Source organism: Gekko japonicus, unplaced genomic scaffold (genome assembly GCF_001447785.1).
Source record: "Gekko japonicus isolate JY-2015 unplaced genomic scaffold, Gekko_japonicus_V1.1 scaffold666, whole genome shotgun sequence".
NCBI classification, from domain to species: Eukaryota; Metazoa; Chordata; class Lepidosauria; order Squamata; family Gekkonidae; genus Gekko; species Gekko japonicus.
Window position 1 is genome coordinate 565593 of NW_015160854.1, and position 18922 is coordinate 584514.

The 18922-nt window shown below is 51.1% G+C and overlaps 1 protein-coding gene across 1 annotated transcript in view; it reads left to right on the forward strand.

Moving 5' to 3' along the window:
* Positions 1-18922, forward strand: part of NID2 (nidogen 2) — a 111213-nt gene that overhangs the window by 62076 nt on the left and 30215 nt on the right. Inside the window, exons 9-11 of the mRNA XM_015421483.1 lie at positions 2461-2604; positions 11176-11304; positions 14308-14451. Coding sequence (XP_015276969.1) covers positions 2461-2604; positions 11176-11304; positions 14308-14451 — 417 coding nt within the window. The remainder of the gene's footprint in view (positions 1-2460; positions 2605-11175; positions 11305-14307; positions 14452-18922) is intronic.

The window sequence follows — 18922 nt, forward strand, 5'->3', positions numbered from 1 at the left end:
GGGAAAGAGGGAGACCCCATATAAGACGGATTGGCTCAATCAAGGAAGCCACAAAGGCCCTCCGTTTGCAAGACCTGAGCAAGGCTGTTAACTGGAGGATGCTGGAGGCAGTGTTCGCTCTAAGCGGAGTGAGTGTGAGCCAGCTCACAGTTTTTTAGCCTCCAGCTCAGACATTTTTTTGTCTCCGCTCAGGAAGGAGAGCTCCAGAGCAAGCTCATTTACGTAGCAGCCAGATTGCTCGCTCACAACCAATGCTCCCTCTACACTGTGGAGTCTTGTGAGCAAAAATTCTACTTTGTGAGCTACCGGCATGAAAATGGTGAGCAAACCATTTGGCTGCTGCATCAATTAGTATTTCCCCGGAGCCCTCCTTCCTGAGCGAAGGCAAAAATGGGTGAGCCAGAGGCTAAAAAACTGTGAGCTAGCTCACACTAACTCAGCTTATAAGGAACACTGCTCACAACTTTAATTCCAGTAGCTCACAATTTTTGCTCACAAGACTCTACAGCTTAGAAGGGAGCATTGGTTGGAGGTCATTCATTCGTAAGAACATAAGAGAAGCCAATGTTGGACTAGGCCAATGGCCCATCCAGTCCAACACTCTGTCACACTGTTACCTTCCCACCTATTTATCGATTTGCAGTTTCTTGCTTTTGAACTGCTAGGTTGGTAGGAAGCACCTTAAAGACTAACAAAATTTGTGGCAGGGTATGGGCTTTCTTGGGAGCTGCGGTGGCGCAGGTGGTTAAGACGCTGAACTGCAGGCTGTCGAAGGTCAGTAGTTCAGCAGTTTGAGACCCGAGTGTGCCGCGTGACGGAGTGAGCTCCCGTCTCTAGTTCCAGCTCCTGCCAACCTAGCAGTGCGAAAGCAAGAAATTGCAAGTAAAAGAGGTACCACTTCGGTGGGAAGGGAACAGTGTTTGTGGCAGGGTATGGGCTTTCTTGGGAGCTGCGGTGGCGCAGGTGGTTAAGATGCTGAACTGCAGGCTGTCGAAGGTCAGTAGTTCAGCAGTTTGAGACCCGAGTGTGCCGCGTGACGGAGTGAGCTCCCGTCTCTAGTTCCAGCTCCTGCCAACCTAGCAGTGCGAAAGCAAGAAATTGCAAGTAAAAGAGGTACCACTTCGGTGGGAAGGGAACAGTGTTCCGTGCGCCTCGGTGTTTAGTCATGCCGGCCACATGACCACGGAAACGTCTTCGGACAGCGCTGGCTCTTCGGCTTTGAAACGGAGATGAGCACTGCAACCCTAGAGTTGGACTCGACTGGCTTTCGAGCAAGGGAACCTTTACCTTTAACTATGAGCTTTCTTGAGTCAGTTCTCACTTCTTCAGACAGATGGTAAAGGTGAGGCTGACATCACTCTCCAAGGATGAGTTTTATGAATGTGCTTATGTACTCTGTGTAAGTGAACATCTGCTTTAACGTCACATTTTAGGTCCTCTGCTCACTAGAACTGCAAGATGTGGCTAGCTTGCTTCCAGTTCCCAAGAAAGAATACAGCTGGTTGCACTTACCATATTTCTTTTGTCTCTTTATTTTAATAAACACTGTGATACTGGCACCAAGCAGTGGGTCTCCTCCTAACCTGCACGGCTAGGGACCACAGTATCTGTTGGCGCGCCTCTTCCAAACCCCATCTCTCCGGACACTACGCTCAACCTCTGGGGCCTTCCGCTGGGTGCCAACCCCTTGAGGGGGGAGGGCCTTTTTTGGGGGAGGGCCTTTTTGGGGGTGGCCCCTGTCTTTGGAGCTGCAGTGACTCAAGGGGTTAAGACGCTGAACTGCAGGCTGTGGGAGGCCGGTAGTTCAGCAGTTTGGGACCTGAGTGTGCCGCATGACGGCGTGAGCTCCTGTCTCTAGTTCCAGCTCCTGCCAACCTAGCAGTTCGAAAGCAAGAAATTGCAAGTAGATAAATAGGTACCACTTCGGTGGGAAGGTAACAGCATTCCGTGTGCCTCGGTGTTTAGTCATGCCGGCCACATGACCATGGAAACGTCTTCGGACGGCGCTGGCTCTTAGGCTTGGAAACGGAGATGAGCACCGCAACCCTAGAGTCGGATTCGACTGGCTTTTCGAGCAAGGGAACCTTTACCTTTACCTGTCTTTGGAACAACCTCCCCGCTGCCCCCGCCTGGCACCAGATTTGCCATCTTTTTGGCGCCAGGTTAAGACAGCCCTCTTTGCGGAGGCCTTTAAAGACCTCCCTGGTCATGCAGGGGCCCGATACAATTACTGCTCTTTTGCTTTGGGCTAGGTCTTTTTTTGGGGGGGTCTGGTCTATTGTTTTCAATGCCATTCAATATTTGTGTTATTTTAAATTAGTTTTTAACTCTTAATGTCTGATCTGTTGTGTTCTTTTGTTTTTATACTTGCTGTAAACCACCCTGAGAGCTTCGGCTACGGGCGGTATAGAAATAATAAAGGGACAAACAGTCACTTCTCTGCATTCCTTGCCTATCCAGACGATTCTGCTCCGACCACGTTGAACCCGTGCTACGACGGCACCCACTCGTGCGACACTACGGCACGCTGCCAGGCAGGCTCCGGTCTGGATTATACCTGCGAGTGCACCGCCGGTTACTGGGGAGACGGCAAGGAATGCACAGGTAGGGGGTTGTCGTGGCTGCTGGTGCTTTGGGGGGCTCAGTTCAAGATGCCGATGGCGTCCTTGAAAGCCTTGAGCGGCTCGGGTGTGGAATACCCGAAGGACCACCTCTGCTCACATCAGCCTGCCCCGTCTTTGAGATCCAGAGGTGGTGGCGAACACGCACCTCTCAGGTTTTTTGTATTGTGAGAAAAGGAGAAAAGTCCCTCTTTCTCTACCTGCTCTTTCCCATGCACAATCTTATAAACCTCAATCATGTCACCCCCTCAGTCGTCGTTTCTCCAAGCGAAAGAGCCCTAAGCGCCTTAACCTTTCCTCATAGTGAAAGTGTTCTAACCCTTTTATCATTCGAGTTGCCCTTTTCTGCTATAATATCCTTTTTAAGGTGTGGTGACCAGAATTGCACACAGTATTCCAATTTCTGCAGGAAACAGAGAGTGAGGTTTAACCCTACCGCTGCCACTTACAAACATAAGAGAAGCCTTGTTGGATCAGGCCAGTGGCCCATCCAGTCTAGTACTCTGTGTCTCACAGTGGCCAAAACCCAGGGGCCAACAGGAGGTCTCCCAGCAGGGCCAGAACTCCAGAAGCCCTCCCACTGTTGCCCCCACCCCCAAGCACCAAGAACGCAAAGCATCACTGCCTCAGACATAAGAAGATAAGAGAAGCCATGTTGGATTAGGTCAGTGGCTCATCCAGTCCAACACTCTGTGTCACACAGTGGCCAAAGCCCAGGGGCCATCAGGAGGTCCACCAGCAGGGCCAGAACTCTAGAAACCCTCCCACTGTTTCCCCCCAAGCCCCAAGAATACAGGGCATCTCTGCCCCAGACATACGAACATCAGAGAAGCCATGTTGGATCAGGCCAATGGCACATCCAGTCCAATACTCTGTGTCACACACAGTGGCCAAAGCCCAGGTGCCATCAGGAGGTCCACCAGCGGGGACAGAACTCCAAAAGCAGTCTCACTCTTGCCCCCCGAGCACCAAGAATACAGAGCATCACCTCCGCAGACATAAGAACATAAGAACCCATGTTGGATCAGGCCAGTGGCCCCTCTAGTCCAATACTCTGTGTCACACAGTGGCCAAAATTCAGGTGCCCTCAGGGGCCGGAACTCCAGAGGCCCTCCCACTGTGCCCCCCCCCCAAACCAAGAACCAAGAGGACAGAGCATCACTGCCCCAGACAGAGTGTTCCATCTACACCTTGTGGCCAATACCCCCTGATGGACCTCTGCTCCAGATTGTTCATCCAGTCCCCTTATAAGAACATAAGAGAAGCCATGTTGGATCAGGCCAGTGGCCCATCCAGTCCAAGACTCCATGTCACACAGTGGCCAAAACCCAGGGGCCATCAGGAGGTTCACCAGCGGGGGCCAGAACTCCAGAAGCCCTCCCACTGTTTCCCCCCCAAGTCCCAAGAATACAGGGCATCACTGCCCCAGACAGCATCTTCCATCTATACCTTGTGGACCTCTGCTCCATAGGTTTATCCAATCCCCTCTTGGAGATGGCCAGAACTGTACATAGTGTTCCAAATGAGGCCACGCCATATACAGGGTTTTTTTCACTCTTTGAGACCAGCTCTGTTTTTAGCTTTTTGAAGAGGAGGAGGAGGAGGAGAGGAGATTGGATTTATAACCCGCCCTTCACTTGGAGTCTCACAGCGGTTTACAAATTCCTTTCCCTTCCCCTCCCCACAACAGACACCCTGTGAGGTGGGTGGGGCTGAGAGAGCTCTGACGGAAACTGCTCTTTTTCAAGGACAGCTCTGACAGAGCTTGTGACTGGCCCAAGGTCATCCGGCCAGGTGCAAGTGGAGGAGTGGGGAATCAAACCCGGTTCTCCCAGATTAGAGTTCGCACACTTAACCACTACACCAAACTGAAGGAGAAAAGATGTGCCCTTTATGCCTTCTCTTGAAAATGCTAACGACAGAGCTGGGAGCCAGGTTATGAACAGTGAAACCAAGTGGCGTTCGAAGGGTTAAACACCTCTCCATTCCCTGCTTGCCCCAAGGCAAATTGGGGCAGTTGACTGCTTTATGGGTCGAATGAGAAGATGTCTGAGCCCTGTGTTTGAAGATGTTTCTTTTTCGGAAGGCCTTGGAACTGAATAGCTCATGGGCCGATGTCTGTTGTGGTCACACCGTGCCTAATATTTTAATGCATAAGTTGTTTTAAACGGCTGTTGTTGTCATTGTAGCATTCTTGCTGTAGAATTGTTATGTGGCCGTAGGGTACCTTCTCAGGCTGAAAATCAACATGTGTGATCGCCAAGCTGAATAAGTACATGGGGAATGCGTCAACGCAACTTCCAGAGGTGCAGAAGTTTACTCTCTGGTCTTGCTTCCTCTTTGCAAAACATCTGGGCTTTTCTAGGTGACGGTCCTGTGGTTCTTCACAGAGAAATAATGATAAACCTCAGTCCTGACCCAGACGTTCAGTTTTTGGCAGCGCGAGAAGCAGCAAGCAGCGGTTCTACAACAGCAGGCTGAAGGGCCATGCTTCTAACTAGGCTTGGGAATAGTTTTGCGCTTGGTTACCTATGGCGAACTGAGAGTTGTTCCCAGGCAATCAGTCAAGGACAGTTTTGTGAATGGCAAGAGAGTGGTGTTTCTAAAATTTGCAGCCCCCCAGAAAGCCAGTCACGTAGGCCAGTTTGGTGTAGTAGTTAAGTGTGCGGACTCTAATCTGGGAGAACCGGGTTTGATTCCCCACTCCTCTACTTGCAGCTGCTGGATGACCCTGGGCAAGCCATAGTTCTGACAAGAGCTGTCCTTGAAAGAGCTCTCTCAGCCCCACCTAGCTCACAGGGTGTCTGTTGTGGGAAGGGGAAGGGACAGACGTTTGTAAGCCGCTCTGAGGCTCCAAGTGAAGAGTGGAGTATAAATCCAATCTCCTCCTCCTCCAGGTAAGCTAGTAACTTCGGAGATTTGTGAAGCTGCCTTATTCCCATGGTGGACTGGAACGTGGTCGGGTTTCAAGTGCACATAGCTGCACTGAAGGAAAGGGATGTCTGTCTGTCCGTTCTCGTCCCATCCTTTCTTTGAGAAGCTCAGGGCAATGTATCTGGCTTTCTCCTGTTCTGGTGTCACACCAGCTATTGAGGTAGGCAAGACTGAGAAAAGTGAGTGATTCGCCCAGGGTCACCTAATGATCTTCAGGGCCAGGTGGGGATCTGAATTCAGGACTCCTGTGTGAGGAACTGTCACACGTGAGAACTCCCTCACGATCTGTATGACTTCAGGTGTATGTTCACTTTGCTAGCATCTACACAATTATACTCGTGGTGCTTCCTGCCACATATGCCTGTAGTGCCTTCCCTGTGAGGTTTTGTGTGGGGTTTTGAGAGGCAGTTTGGTGCAGTGGTTAAGAGCGCGGACTCTAATCTAGGAGAACCGGGTTTGATTCCCCACTCCTCCGCATGCAGCCAGCTGGGTGACCTTGGGTCAGTCACAAGTTCTCTCGGAGCTGTTCTTTCAGGAGCTGTCATCGAAAGAGCTCTCTGAGCCCCACCTACCTCACAGGGTGTCTGTCGTGGGGAGGGGAAGGGAAAGGAGATTGTAAACCTCCCTGAGACTACTTCTTTGGGTAGTGAAGGGCAGGGTATAAATCCAGTTGTTGTTGTTGTTATTATTATTTCTTCTTCTTCTTCTTCCTCCTCCTCCTCCCTTAACCAAACCAATTGTTTAAAATCCTTATTGGGGAACTGTGGGCCTGAACTCTTCTCCCTCTGTAGACAGAATATTTATGAACATTCCGTGTCATCACCAGCACATCGGCCCGCTGCTTAAGAGGACTCTGCGGGAAGCAGCTAGATTTTAAAGCAAGGACTGGGGAATAGAGCAGGCTCGCTTCAAACGGCAGTCCCCGCAGTTGTCCGAAGCGCACGCTTGCTCAGAACTCCCGTTACTCTGAAGGAGCTTTTGCGGGGAAAGAGGATCGCTCCTGTCGTCAAAGCCAAACTGTGTATGTTTTTCAAACACGTTTGGAAGCGTCAGCCCTGGGACTTTGTTCCCCCCCGAAAACATCTGGAATCGTTTGGCTCCGGTTGTGTTTTCGTAGCTGGAAGGGGGCTGAGTGTCTTGGCCGGAATGTGCCAGATTGGGGGGGGGGGAGTTCTGGAGACTGCAGCTGATAATGAGAAGTCCTCTGAAGCTCTCTGTCTTGTTAGGACAAACACTCTTCTCTAGGCCTAGAAGTAAGCATTTGTTGTTGTCACGCCAGGCCCTCCTGTCCCCCGTTGTCCTCTGAAGTTTGCTTAACTTCATGCTTGTGGCATCGATAACACTATCTAACCACCTCATCCTTTGCCGTCCCCTTCTTCTTTGACCTTCAATCTTTCCCAGCATCCAGTGAGTGTGCCCGTCTCATTGGGTGGCCAAAGTCTTTGAGCTTCAGCTTCAGTATCCGGCCTTCCAGGGAACAGTCAGGGTTGATTTCTTTTAGGATGAACTAATTTGATCTCCTTGCAGTCCAAGGGACTCTCAAGAGTCTTCTCCAGCACCATAGTTCAAAAGAATCTATTCTTCGGCGCTCGGCCTTCCTGATAGTCCAACTCTCACAGCCATACATGACAACTGGGAATACCATTGCTTTGACCACGCGGACTTTTGTTGGCAGGGAGATGTCACTACTTTTAATCATGCTGTCTAGGTTCGCCATCGCTTTCCTCCCAAGGAGCAGGCATCTTTTAATTAAATGGATGCAGTCACCGTCTGCAGTGATCTTGGATCCCAAGAACGTGAATCCTGTCACTGCTTCCACGACTTCCCCTTCCAGTCCAGCCAGTTTGGTGTCGTGGTTAAGTGCGCGGACTCTAATCTGGGAGAACCGGGTTTGATTCCCCACTCCTCTACTTGCAGCTGCTGGATGACCTTGGGCAAGCCATAGTTCTGACAAGAGCTGTCCTGGAAAAAGAGCAGTTTCTGTCAAGAGCTCTCTCAGCCCCACCTGCCTCACAGGGTGTCTGTTGTGGGGAGGGGGAGGGAAAGGAGTTTGTAAGCCACTCTGAGACTCCCTTGGGAAGGGCCGGGTATAAATCCAATCTCCTTCTCCTCCTCCTTCTTCCCTCACTCCTCTACTTGGGGATTGATTCCCCACTCCTTTCTTTGCAGCTGCTGGATGACCCTGGGCAAGCCATAGTTCTTTTTTTTTCCTTTTATTAATAGAAAACACAAGAGAGCAACAACCAAGACATACAAATCACAAACTGCCTTCTTTACAGTGAGTGATAAGCTAAACAGACATTCCCAGATCCCATTGTAGCTTAACCCACTAACCATACTTATAACCCCCTTATCCGCAAACCAGTTAAAGAGACAAAAGACAATCGAGCCCGTTTCCCCAATGGCGATCGATTCTAATGTGCTACCTCCTACGCTGTGAATCTGCAAACCCCTAGAAACGTATCCACGGAGCATAAGCGGTATTTGTCTTTTTCTGACATATACTGAAGCACCTTATACCAAACCGCTACAAACCTATCATGTGCCTTTGATGTATTGGACGTATTAACTTGAGTGACCTGCGTCAGCTTATCCAAAATAAATAGGTCCCATATTTTGTCATGCCACATCTGTATTTGGGGAGGCGAATTGGCAAGCCATAGTTCTGACAAGAGCTGTCCTTGAAAGAGCTCTCTCAGCCCCACCTACCTCACAGGGTGTCTGTTGTGGGGAGGGGAAGGGAAAGGAGTTTGTAAGCCACTCTGAGATTCCTTTGGGTAGTGAAGGGCGGGGTATATAATCCAATCTCCTCCTCCTCCTCTTTGCCAAGGCGTGATGGGGCCGGATGCCATGATCTTTGATGTTGAGTTTCAAGCCAACCTTTGCGCTCTCCTCTTTCATCCTCAGCAAGAGGCTCTTGAGGTCCTCTTCACTTTCTGCCATTAGAGTGGTATCGTATGCATATCTGAGGTTGTTGATGTTTTTAAAGTAAGCATTAGAATGCATATTATTCCCATCCTCCGGGCACTCCACTGGCTGCCCGTCAGCTACCGGGCTCAATTTAAGGGACTGGCTATCACATCCAAAGCTCTTCAAGGCCTCGGACCCTCATATCGGCAAGACCGCCTCTCACACTCTGCTCTGCCGTGACAGTTCCGCTCATCTGGCCGGGGCCTTCTGCTGGTGCCGAGCTGCCAACGGGCAAAAATCAACAGCTGCCCCCACACGTACCTTCTCTCTTATTCCCCCCATGTTGTGGAATGGCCCTCTTGAGGAGGTCTCCTGTCTTTCTGCAGCCCAGGCCCGTGGCCAGATTTTCGTGGCTTGCGGGGCAAACTTTCCCCCCCGGCGGGGCCGAAGTTCTCAGTGCAGAAAGAAAAGCCATTGAGCCAATAGAAAGCTGTTGCCAGGACAGATCTCTAAATTGCAACTCCGCACCATCCTCTATAGGCCCAGTCCTTCAAGTACTTGAAGATGATTATCGTATCACCTCTCAGTTGTCTCCTCTCTAGGCTAAACATACCTGGAGGTCCATTCATAAGAACACAAGAACACAAGAGAAGCCAATGTTGGATCAGGCCAAAGGCCCATCCAGTCCACCACCCTGTGTCACACAGTGGCCAAAAACACCAGGGGCCCTCAGGAGGTCCACCAGTGGGGCCAGGACACTAGAAGCCCTCCCACTGTTGCCCCCCCTCAAGCACCAAGAAGACAGAGCATCCCTTGCCCCAGACCGAGAGTTCCTAACAACATAAGAACATAAGAGAAGCCAGTGTTGGATCAGGCCAAAGGACCATCCAGTCCACCACTCTGTCACACAGTGGCCAAGAATACCAGGGGCCATCAGGAGGTCCAGCAGTGGGGCCAGGACACTAGAAGCCATCCCACTGATTGCCCCCCCCCCCCAAGCACCAAGAAGACAGAGCATCACTTGCCCCAGACCGGGAATTCCTAACAACATAAGAACATAAGAGAAGCCAGTGTTGGATCAGGCCAAGGGCCCATCCAGTGCAACACTCTGTCACACGGTGGCCAAAAATACCAGGGGCCATCAGGAGGTCCGCCAGTGAGGCCAGAACTCCAGGAGCCCTCCCACTGTTGCCCCCCCCCCCAAGCACCAAGATGACAGAGCATCACTCGCCCCAGACCAAGAGTTCCTATCTATACTTCGCGGCTAATAGCCACTGATGGACCTCTGCTCCATATGTTTATCCAATTCCCTCTTGAAGCCTTCCATGCTTGTAGCCGCCGCCACCTCCTGTGGCCATGAATTCCACGTGTTAATCACTCTCTGGGTGAAGAAGGACTCCCTTTTATCCGTTCTAACCCGACCACTCAGCAATTTCATTGAGTGCCCACGAGTTCGTGTCTTGTGAGAAAGGGAGAAAAGGACCTCTTTCTCTACCTGCTCTTTCCCATGCATAATCTTATAAACCTCGATCATGTCTCCCCTCAGCCGTCGTTTCTCCAAGCGAAAGAGCCCCAAGCACTTTAACCTTTCTTCATAGGGAAAGTGTTCCAACCCTTTTATCATCCGAGTTGCCCTTTTCTGCACTTTTTCCAATGCCATAATATCTTTTTTGAGGTGTGGTGACCAGAACTGTACACACTACTCCAAATGAGGGGCATTATGATATTGGCTGATTTGTTTTCAATCCCCTTCCTAATAATCCCCAGCATAGTGTTGGCTTTTTATATTGCAGTCACACACTGTCTCGACATTTTCAGTGAGTTATCTACTACGACTCCAAGATCTCTCTCTTGGTCAGTCTCTGCCAGTTCAGACCCCATCAACGTGTATTTAGAATCAGGATTTTTGGATCCAATGTGCATCACTTTGCACTTGGCCACATTGAACCCCATTTGCCACCCTGACGCCCACTTGCCCATCCTCGACAGACCCCTTTGGAGTGCCTCACAATCCTCCCTGGTTCTTACTACCCTGAACAACTTCGTGTAATCTGCAAATTTAGCCACTTCACTGCTTACTCCAAATCATTAATAAACAAGTTAAATAGCATTGGACCGAGTACTGATTCCTGTGGTACCCCGCTGCTTACCACCCTCCACTGAGAAAATTTCCCATTTATACTCACTCTCTGTTTCCTATTAATCAGCAAGTTTTTGATCCACAAGAGGACTTGTCCTTTTATCCCGTGACTATTGAGCTTACTTAGGAGCCTTTGATGAGGAACTTTATCAAAAGCTTTCTGGAAGTCAAGGTAAACAACATCTCTTGGGTCCCCCTTGTCCACATGTTTGTTTACCCCCTCAAAGAACACTAACAGGTTAGTGAGGTGAGATCTTCCGTTACAGAACCCATGCTGAGTCTGCCTCAATAGTTTCTGTTCGTCAATGTGCCTACTAATTCTCTCTCCTTAATAACAGTTCCCACCAACTTACCCAGTATCGACGTCAGACTGACTGGCCTGTACTTTCCTGGATCTCCTCTGGGACCCTTTTTAACTCTAAGGAACTCTATGATTCTATGCCCCATCTGTCATTTGTATTGACTCACTCTGCGTCAGCTGCCTTGAGTTCAAGTGAGCAAGGCGGACTATAAAAAACCGCAAATGAATAAATAACAGAACACTGATCTCCTCTCTTCTGCTCTCCTTAGACATCAACGAGTGTGCCGAGGGCATCAGTCGGTGCAGCCGGGAGTCGGTGTGTGTGAATACCGTGGGCAGCTACCGGTGCGAGTGCCCCAGCGGGTTCCAGCTGGCAGCTGACAGAGCCAGTTGTCTAGGTGAGAGGCTAGTCCTCTTTGAGGAAGAACTGCTCCGGGCTGTGAGGCCGCAAATTCAGCATTTGGCCGCAATTTGCCTCGGCCTGGGCAAGCCCAAAGAGTGCTTGTGAGTGGTTCCTCGTCCTCTCGGAGAGGAGTGCCTCAAGGATCTGTCCTGGGACCTGTTTTGTTCAACAGCTTTATCAGTGATTTGGATGAAGGGATAGAGAGAATGCTTATTAAATTTGCAAATGATACTAAATTGGAAGGGGTAGCAAATACAGTAGAAGACGGAGTCAGGATACAGGATGATCTTGACAGGCGGGAAAACTGGGCTGAAACAAGTAAAATGAATGTCAACGGGGATAGATGTAAAGTTCTGCATTTAGGTAGGGAAAAAAATCAAATGCATAATTATAGGATGGGGGAGACTTGTCTTGGCAGTAGTGTGTGCGAAAGGGATCTAAGTAGCCTATCAGAAGCCCTGCTCCACCAATGCTCCCTCTAAGCTGTGGAGTCTTGTGAGCAAAAATTCTACTTTGCAAGCAACTGGTATTAAAGTTGTGAGCGAGCAAATTTGGCTGCATAAATTAGTTTGCTCTGGAGGCCTCCTTCCTGAGCGAAGACAAAAATGTGTGAGCCGGAGGCTAAAAAAACTGTGAGCTAGCTCTCACTAACTCAGCTTAGAGGGAACACTGGGCTCCACCCGCTTTCTGCAAACACTTGGTGGGCACCTGGAAAGATGTCGGCAGGCCCCATGTTGCCCATGTTGCCGACGGGCGCCTTGTCGGGGACCCCTGCAGCACACACACACACACAAGCACTTTGATCATTACCTTTGGGGCTTGGACAACTGGAAACTTGCGGTTTCTAACCAGAGCTACAATTCTCAGGGAGACGAATCCTGCGCCCAGTGTCCCCTCTAAGCTGAGCTAGTGTGAGCCAGCTCACAGTTTTTTTAGCCTCCGGCTCACGCATTTTTGTCTTAGCTCAGGAAGGGAGGGCTCCAGAGCAAATTAATCCCTGCAGCAGCCCAATCGCTTCGCTCACGACTTTAATGCCAGCGGCTCACAAAGCAGGGATTTTTGCTCACAAGGCTCCGCAGCTTAGAGGGAGCGCTGCCGGCACCCGGTATCATCTCAGGCTGCTTCTTCAGCGCTCCTGTGCAGTGTTCCCTCTAAGCTGAGTTGGTGTGAGCTGGCTCACAGTTCTTTAGCCTCCAGCTCACGCATTTTTGCCTTAGCTCAGGAAGGAGGGCTCCAGAGCAAACTGATTTATGCAGTAGCCAAACCGCTCGCTCACGACTTGAATGCCAGCGGCTCACAAAGCAGAATTTTTGCTCACAAGACTCCACAGCTTAAAGGGAATATTGCTCCTGTGGGATACTCAGTACTCATACCCTGGTCCTCCCCGACCTCCTGCCTGCCCGGCCTCCATGTGAAGTTTCAGGAAAGAATCCCGGCTGAACACCGCCTCCCCCCCCCCAAGCCTTTTGGCTCTTCTGCCTTTTCCCAGGCTTCTGCTGATGTCGGGGTGGGGGGGGGGGAGATTTGCCACTTCCCTTCAAATGACATCAGGGTTTGGCCCGAAACGGTTTTTTCCGGCGTGGTATTAATTAGCTTTTCATGTTCAGCCGCTGCCAGCAGCAGAGAGAGGCATTGGGGGGGGGGGGAAGGGGGGGGGGGGTTGGGGGTGAAGCCCCGGGGAGGGCGGGGTTTGAGGAGGGGCGGGGCTTTATCTGGGGGTCTAATGCCACACAGGTCGGGTTGCCAGCTCCAGTTTGGGAAACTCCTGGAGGTTTAGGGGTGAAGCCTGGGGAAGACAGAGAAGAAGAGGAGATTGGGTTTATACCCCGCCCTTCACTAGAAGAAGAAGAAGAGGTGATTGGGTTTATACCCCGCCCTTCACTCGGAGTCTCCAAGCGGCTTACAAACTCCTTTCCCTTCCCCTCCCCACAACAGACACCCTGTGAGGTCGGCGGGGCTGAGAGAGCTCTGAGAGAGCTCTGAGAGAACTGCCCTTGAGAGAACAGCTCTGACAGAACTACGGCTTGCCCAAGGTCATCCAGCAGCTGCAAGTGGGGGAGTGGGGAATCAAACCCGGTTCTCCCAGATTAGAGTCCACGCTCTTAACCACTATGCCAAACTGGCACTACCCAAAGGAGTCTCAGAGTGGCTTACAAACTCCTTTCCCTTCCCCTCCCCACAAGAGACGCCCTGTGAGGTAGGCGGGGCTGAGAGAGCTCTGACAGAAACTGCTCTTTTTCAAGAACAGCTCTGACAGAACTATGGCTTGCCCAAGGTCATCCAGCCAGGTGCAAGTGGAGGAGTGGGGAATCAAACTTGGTTCTCCCAGATTAGAGTCCGCGCACTTAACCACGACACCAAACTGGCACTACCCGAAGGAGTCTCAGAGCGGCTTACAGACTTCTTTTCCTTCCCCTCCCCACAAGAGATGCCCTGTGAGGTAGGTAGACCTGAGAGAGCTCTCTTGAGGAAGAGGGGAAGGGAAAGGAGATTGTAAGCTGCTCTGAGACTCCAAGTGAAGGTGGGGTATCAATCCAATCTCCTCTTCTTCTTCTGCCTGAGGCTGTGTGCCAGAATAAAGGCAGCTTTACTGTGATGGAGCTCGCACTCAGCAGCCCCAGAGGTGGGAGTAAACATAAGAACATAAGAGAAGCCAATGTTGGATCAGGCCAAAGGCCCATCCAGTCCAACACTCTGTGTCACACAGGGGCCAGAAATACCAGGTGCCATCAGGAGGTCCAGCAGTGGGGCCACTGGGGGAGGGGGGGTGTAGCATTGGGATGTGTGTGTAGCAGAGCGCCACCCCATACTGGCGTTCCCCGATGTGTTTGGGCGATGTGAATGACCTCTGGCTAAAACCCAGGAGAGGCACTGCCAGTCAGAGGAGGCCAGTCTGACCATGTGAGGCTAGAGGGTCGGACCCAGCGCATGGCCGCTCACACCCAGGAAGGTGCTCCCAATCCATCTCCCCCCCCCACTCTCTTTTTCTCCTTTTCAGCCGTAGCGCCGCCATCCGATCCTTGCGCCGAAGGCACCCACACCTGTGCCCCTGTGGATCGGGCACGCTGCGTGCACCATGGGGGCGGCTCTTTCAGCTGCATGTGCCTCCCCGGGTATGCTGGCGATGGGCACAACTGCACAGGTAAGCCGGAGAGGAGGACGTGTGGCGCGCAGGGGGGATCGGCTCCTCTGCCTTGTTTCCCCCACACACACACACACACCAGAGGCTCCGTTTTGTTTGCAGCCACAGTAGATGCAGGGGGGGAACCTCGGTTTGAAAACGTAGCTAATTCCTTGAATTAGGAAAGCTGTGACTTCAGTGGAATCGTCTTTGAAATATTCTTGCAAATTACCTCTGGGATAAGATGTGGTGCAGGGCTCTTTTTGTAGAAAAAGCCCAGCAGGAACTCATTAGCATAATAGGCCACACCCAACAGCAGAAACTCATTAGCATATTAGGCCACAACCCTGACAGCACAGCTCATTAGCACATTAGGACGCACCCCCATGTTACCAGAAGTGTGGTCATCCAGCCACACCCACCTTTTGCTTCTTATTCGGTTTACCTTGTTTGTTGTCAAAACCCAGGGCCTTTTTTTGGAGCAGGGACTCCTTTGCATGTTAGGCCACACGCCCCTAACGTAGCCTATCCTAATGGGTTTCTGCTGTTGGGTGTGGCCTATTATGCTAATGAGTTTCTGCTGTTGGGTGTGGCCTATTATGCTAATGAGTTCCTGCTGGGCGTGGCCAACTTGGGAGCCAGCCGGAACTCCGTTCCTGCGTGTTCCTGCCCAAAAGTAGCCCTGCTTAAGAGCAAATTTGGCGTAGTGGTTAGAAGTGTAGACTCTAATCTGGGAGAACCGGGTTTGATTCCACTACTCCTCCAAATGCAGCTGCCGGTGTGACCTTGGGTCAGTCTTAAGTTCTCTCAGAGCAGTTCTCTCGAGGGCAGTCCTCAAACGAGCTCTCTCAGCCCCACCTACCTCACAGGGTGTCTGTTGTGGGGAGGGGAAGGGGAAGGAGTTTGTAAGCCACTCTGAGACTCCCTTGGGTAGTGAAGGGTGGGGTATAAATCCAATCTCTTCTTAAGAACATAAGAGCCGCCAATGTTGGATCAGGCCAAAGGCCCATCCAGTCCAACACTCTGTGTCACACAGTGGCCAGAAATACCAGGGGCCATCAGGAGGTCCACCAGTGGGGCCAGGACACTAGAAGCCCTCCCACTGTTGACCCCCCCCACTCTTCTTCACTCTTCTTCTTCTCTCTCTCTCTCTCTTACCTGGGGTTCGAGCTGTAGCAAGTTAACCTTTGTGAAGTTAATCTGTTCCCAAGAAGTTAAATGTCCCAATTTGTTGTAGTGGTTAGGAGCGCGGACTCCAGTCTGGGAGAACCGGGTTTGAGTCCCAACTCCTCCACATGCAGCTGCTGGGCTGACCCTGCTTAGCTTCCGAGATCTGACGAGATCGGGCCAGCCTGCGCTATCCAAGTCAGGGCCAATATGTATTTAAATGCAGTCATCCGATTGGTGGTGGAAACTCTGCCGTCCGGTCGCACCTGACTCACGGCTACCTTGTAGGGTTTTCAAGGCAAGAGACATTCAGAGGCGGTTTGCCATTGCCTCCCTCTGTGTGCCTACCTGCACATTCCTTGGACTGCACAAGCACGTATCGAAGGGCATAAAACCAGACATGCCATCGGGAAGGAAAAATCACAAAACTGCGACTGACTTATTTTGGCTATGTAATGTGGAAGAACACACTAGAAAAAAGCAATTTTGCTTGGATTAGTTAGCGGCAAGAAGAAGAAGAGATTGGATTTATACCCCGCCCTTCACTCGGAGTCTCAGAGGGGCTTACAAACTCCTTTCCCTTCCCCCTCCCCACAACAGACACCCTGCAAGGTAGGCGGGGCTGAGAGAGCTCTTGACAGAAACTGTCCTTGAGATAACAGCTCTGAGAGAACTATGGCTTGCCCAAGATCATCCAGCCAGGTACAAATGGAGGAATGGGGAATCAAACCCGGTTCTCCCAGATTAGAGTCTTACACAACATCAAACCGGTGGAGATGGACAAACTGACTTTAGCTTTGAAAGGACAACCAAAATCAACATTTGATAATACATGGCCAAGGTAGAAGAAGAAGAGGAGGAGGAGGAAGAGGAGATTGGATTTATACCCCGCCCTTTACTACCCAAAGGTGTCTCAGAGCGGCTTACAAACTCCTTTCCCTTCCCCTCCCCACCACAGACACTGCGAGGGAGGTTGGCCTGACGGATCTCTGACGGAATCTGCTCTTTTTCAAGAACAGCTCTGAGAGAACTGTGCCTTGCCTAAAGTCATCCAGCAGCTGCAAGTGGAGGCGTGGGGAATCAAACCCGGCCCTCCCAGATTCAAGTCCGCTCACTTAACCACCACATCAAATTGGCCGCCAAAGAACACGGTGGCCAGACACCATAAAAGTCAACACCAGCCTGAGCGAGGAAGAACCCAAAGAAACCAGACAAGATCGGAAAACGCGGAGAGAGCTGGCCCATTAAATTGCCAAGAGTCGAACACAACTGAGTGGCTAACAACAACGGTCTCTGTGTCACGGTAGAGCCAGGGAGGCAGGCAGACAGAGGGAATCACAATACAAGTCCAAAGGTCAGCCGAGAGAGCAGTCAGCAGAGCATTAAACAAGTCCCAAAACACCAGACAGAGCCGTAGTCAAACGTTACCAGAGGTCAGAGTACAGGGAGCAAAGCCGAGGGCGTGGTCAGGTTCAAAGCTGGAAGTCAGGAGCCAGAGCAGTCCAAACACAACCCACAGAGTCAAAAGCCACAGAGTCAAACAGGAATCAAGGTGCAGAGCTTCCGGTTCTATGAATGAGGTTGCCAGCACAACTTGCTCATGGCCAGAGGCCCTACTAAATAGTGCTCTGGCCCATTAACTCATTAGCACCTTTGTGCGAGGTCCTGGCTGCTGTTAAAACTCAGGGCTCAAGGATCTCCGCCCGCTTGAACGTGCTTCTTTTCGTCGGCTAGCCAGCTCCTGACGTCTCCGATCCCTAAGCCAATTTACAGGTGGGGGAGATGCAGGGGGGGGGCTGCTTATGGCCTGCTCAATCCCAGGTGCAAACTGTCCTGTAGTTGACTCAGATTGCTGTGTATCCTCCTCAGTACTTACGGTAGGTGCAGATCCTGATGCTTCTTCGGCTCTTAAAGGCACGGAATCCTCCCCTCTTAGGCTGTCAGGAGCTGGCTCTGGGGCCGAGTCAAGGGCAGGCATGACACTCTGTGTAGCGACCCTGGGCTTCCTTGGTGGTTTCCCATCCGAGCATGAACCGAGGCCGGCCCTGCTTAGCTCCCGAAATAGGACAAGATCAAGCGAGCCCGGGCCGCCCGGGTCAGGGAAATCAGCCAGTTAGTCTGCTCAAAGCCCGACGTATTAAATAGGATTACTCGTTTGACAGCCCTTTTCATGCGGCTTCCCTTGTTGGGTGGAGGACTCGGAGCCGTTGTCCCCTAAGGCATCTTCTGTTGCGGGAGACCGTTTCCCCCAACCACCTGGCCTCGGCGCTTCTCCGCTCCGGAGCTTTGAAAGGTTTAAGGAGGTTTTCCCCTTTGTGGCTTCGGATCCCGGCTGCCCAGAAGGGAAGCACCTGTCCCGACTCTCCTAAAACCGGTGATCTCATATCGAGGGGAGGGGAACAGGCAGCTCCCCACCCCCGCCCACCAAAAAGAGGAGAAAATATCTAAACCGACAAAGGACAAAGCTCCAGAGGAAGTTTAGAAAACTAGGTTTCCCTTGCTCGAAAGCCAGTCGAATCTGACTCTAGGGATGCGGTGCTTATCTCCGTTTCCAAGCCGAAGAGCCAGCGCTGTCTGAAGACGTTTCCGTGGTCATGTGGCCGGCATGACTAAACACCAAGGCACACGGAACGCTGTTACCTTCCCACCAAAGTGGTACCTCTTTATCTACTTCCAATTTCTTGCTTTCGAACTGCTAGGTTGGCAGGAGCTGGGGCCGGAGACGGGAGCTCACTCCGTCATGCGGCACATTCGGGTCTCGGACTGCCGAACTACCGACCTTCCGGTCTGCAGCTCAGCGTCTTAACCACTAATTGAGGGCCAAAAGTTAAAAACGTAAGTAAGTGTACAAAAGAGTGTTTATTACAAAGGCATATAAAAACCTAGTAGGGGCCCAAATAAAGCCTCATAAATGGTACAAAGTTACAAATACAGACAAAAGACCTGACACGTTTTGGCTCAGCCTTTTTCCGAGGTCAAATAGTGCAGAATACAACAAGCAACAGAGTCCCTGTAACACGTGTAAGGCAATGAACGATAAATAAAATAGGACCAAAATTGGAATGCTGTACAGAAAGAAAAAAAAATGTTTTAGATCAATATTTAACGATTCAATTGAAAATTCCGTCCAGTATTAAAAGATATTTTACTGTGCCCAAATATACTTACTTCCAATATGGAATTGAATGACACACCAAAAAGTTTCTATTTGGGGCCACAACGATATCTGGCCTTGTGTCAGAAGTAGTTGTATACAAGGGGGGACCCGCGATACTCGCGGGGGGGGGAGGCAGAGGAGGAAGCAGCAGGAGGAGGGAAGTACCCC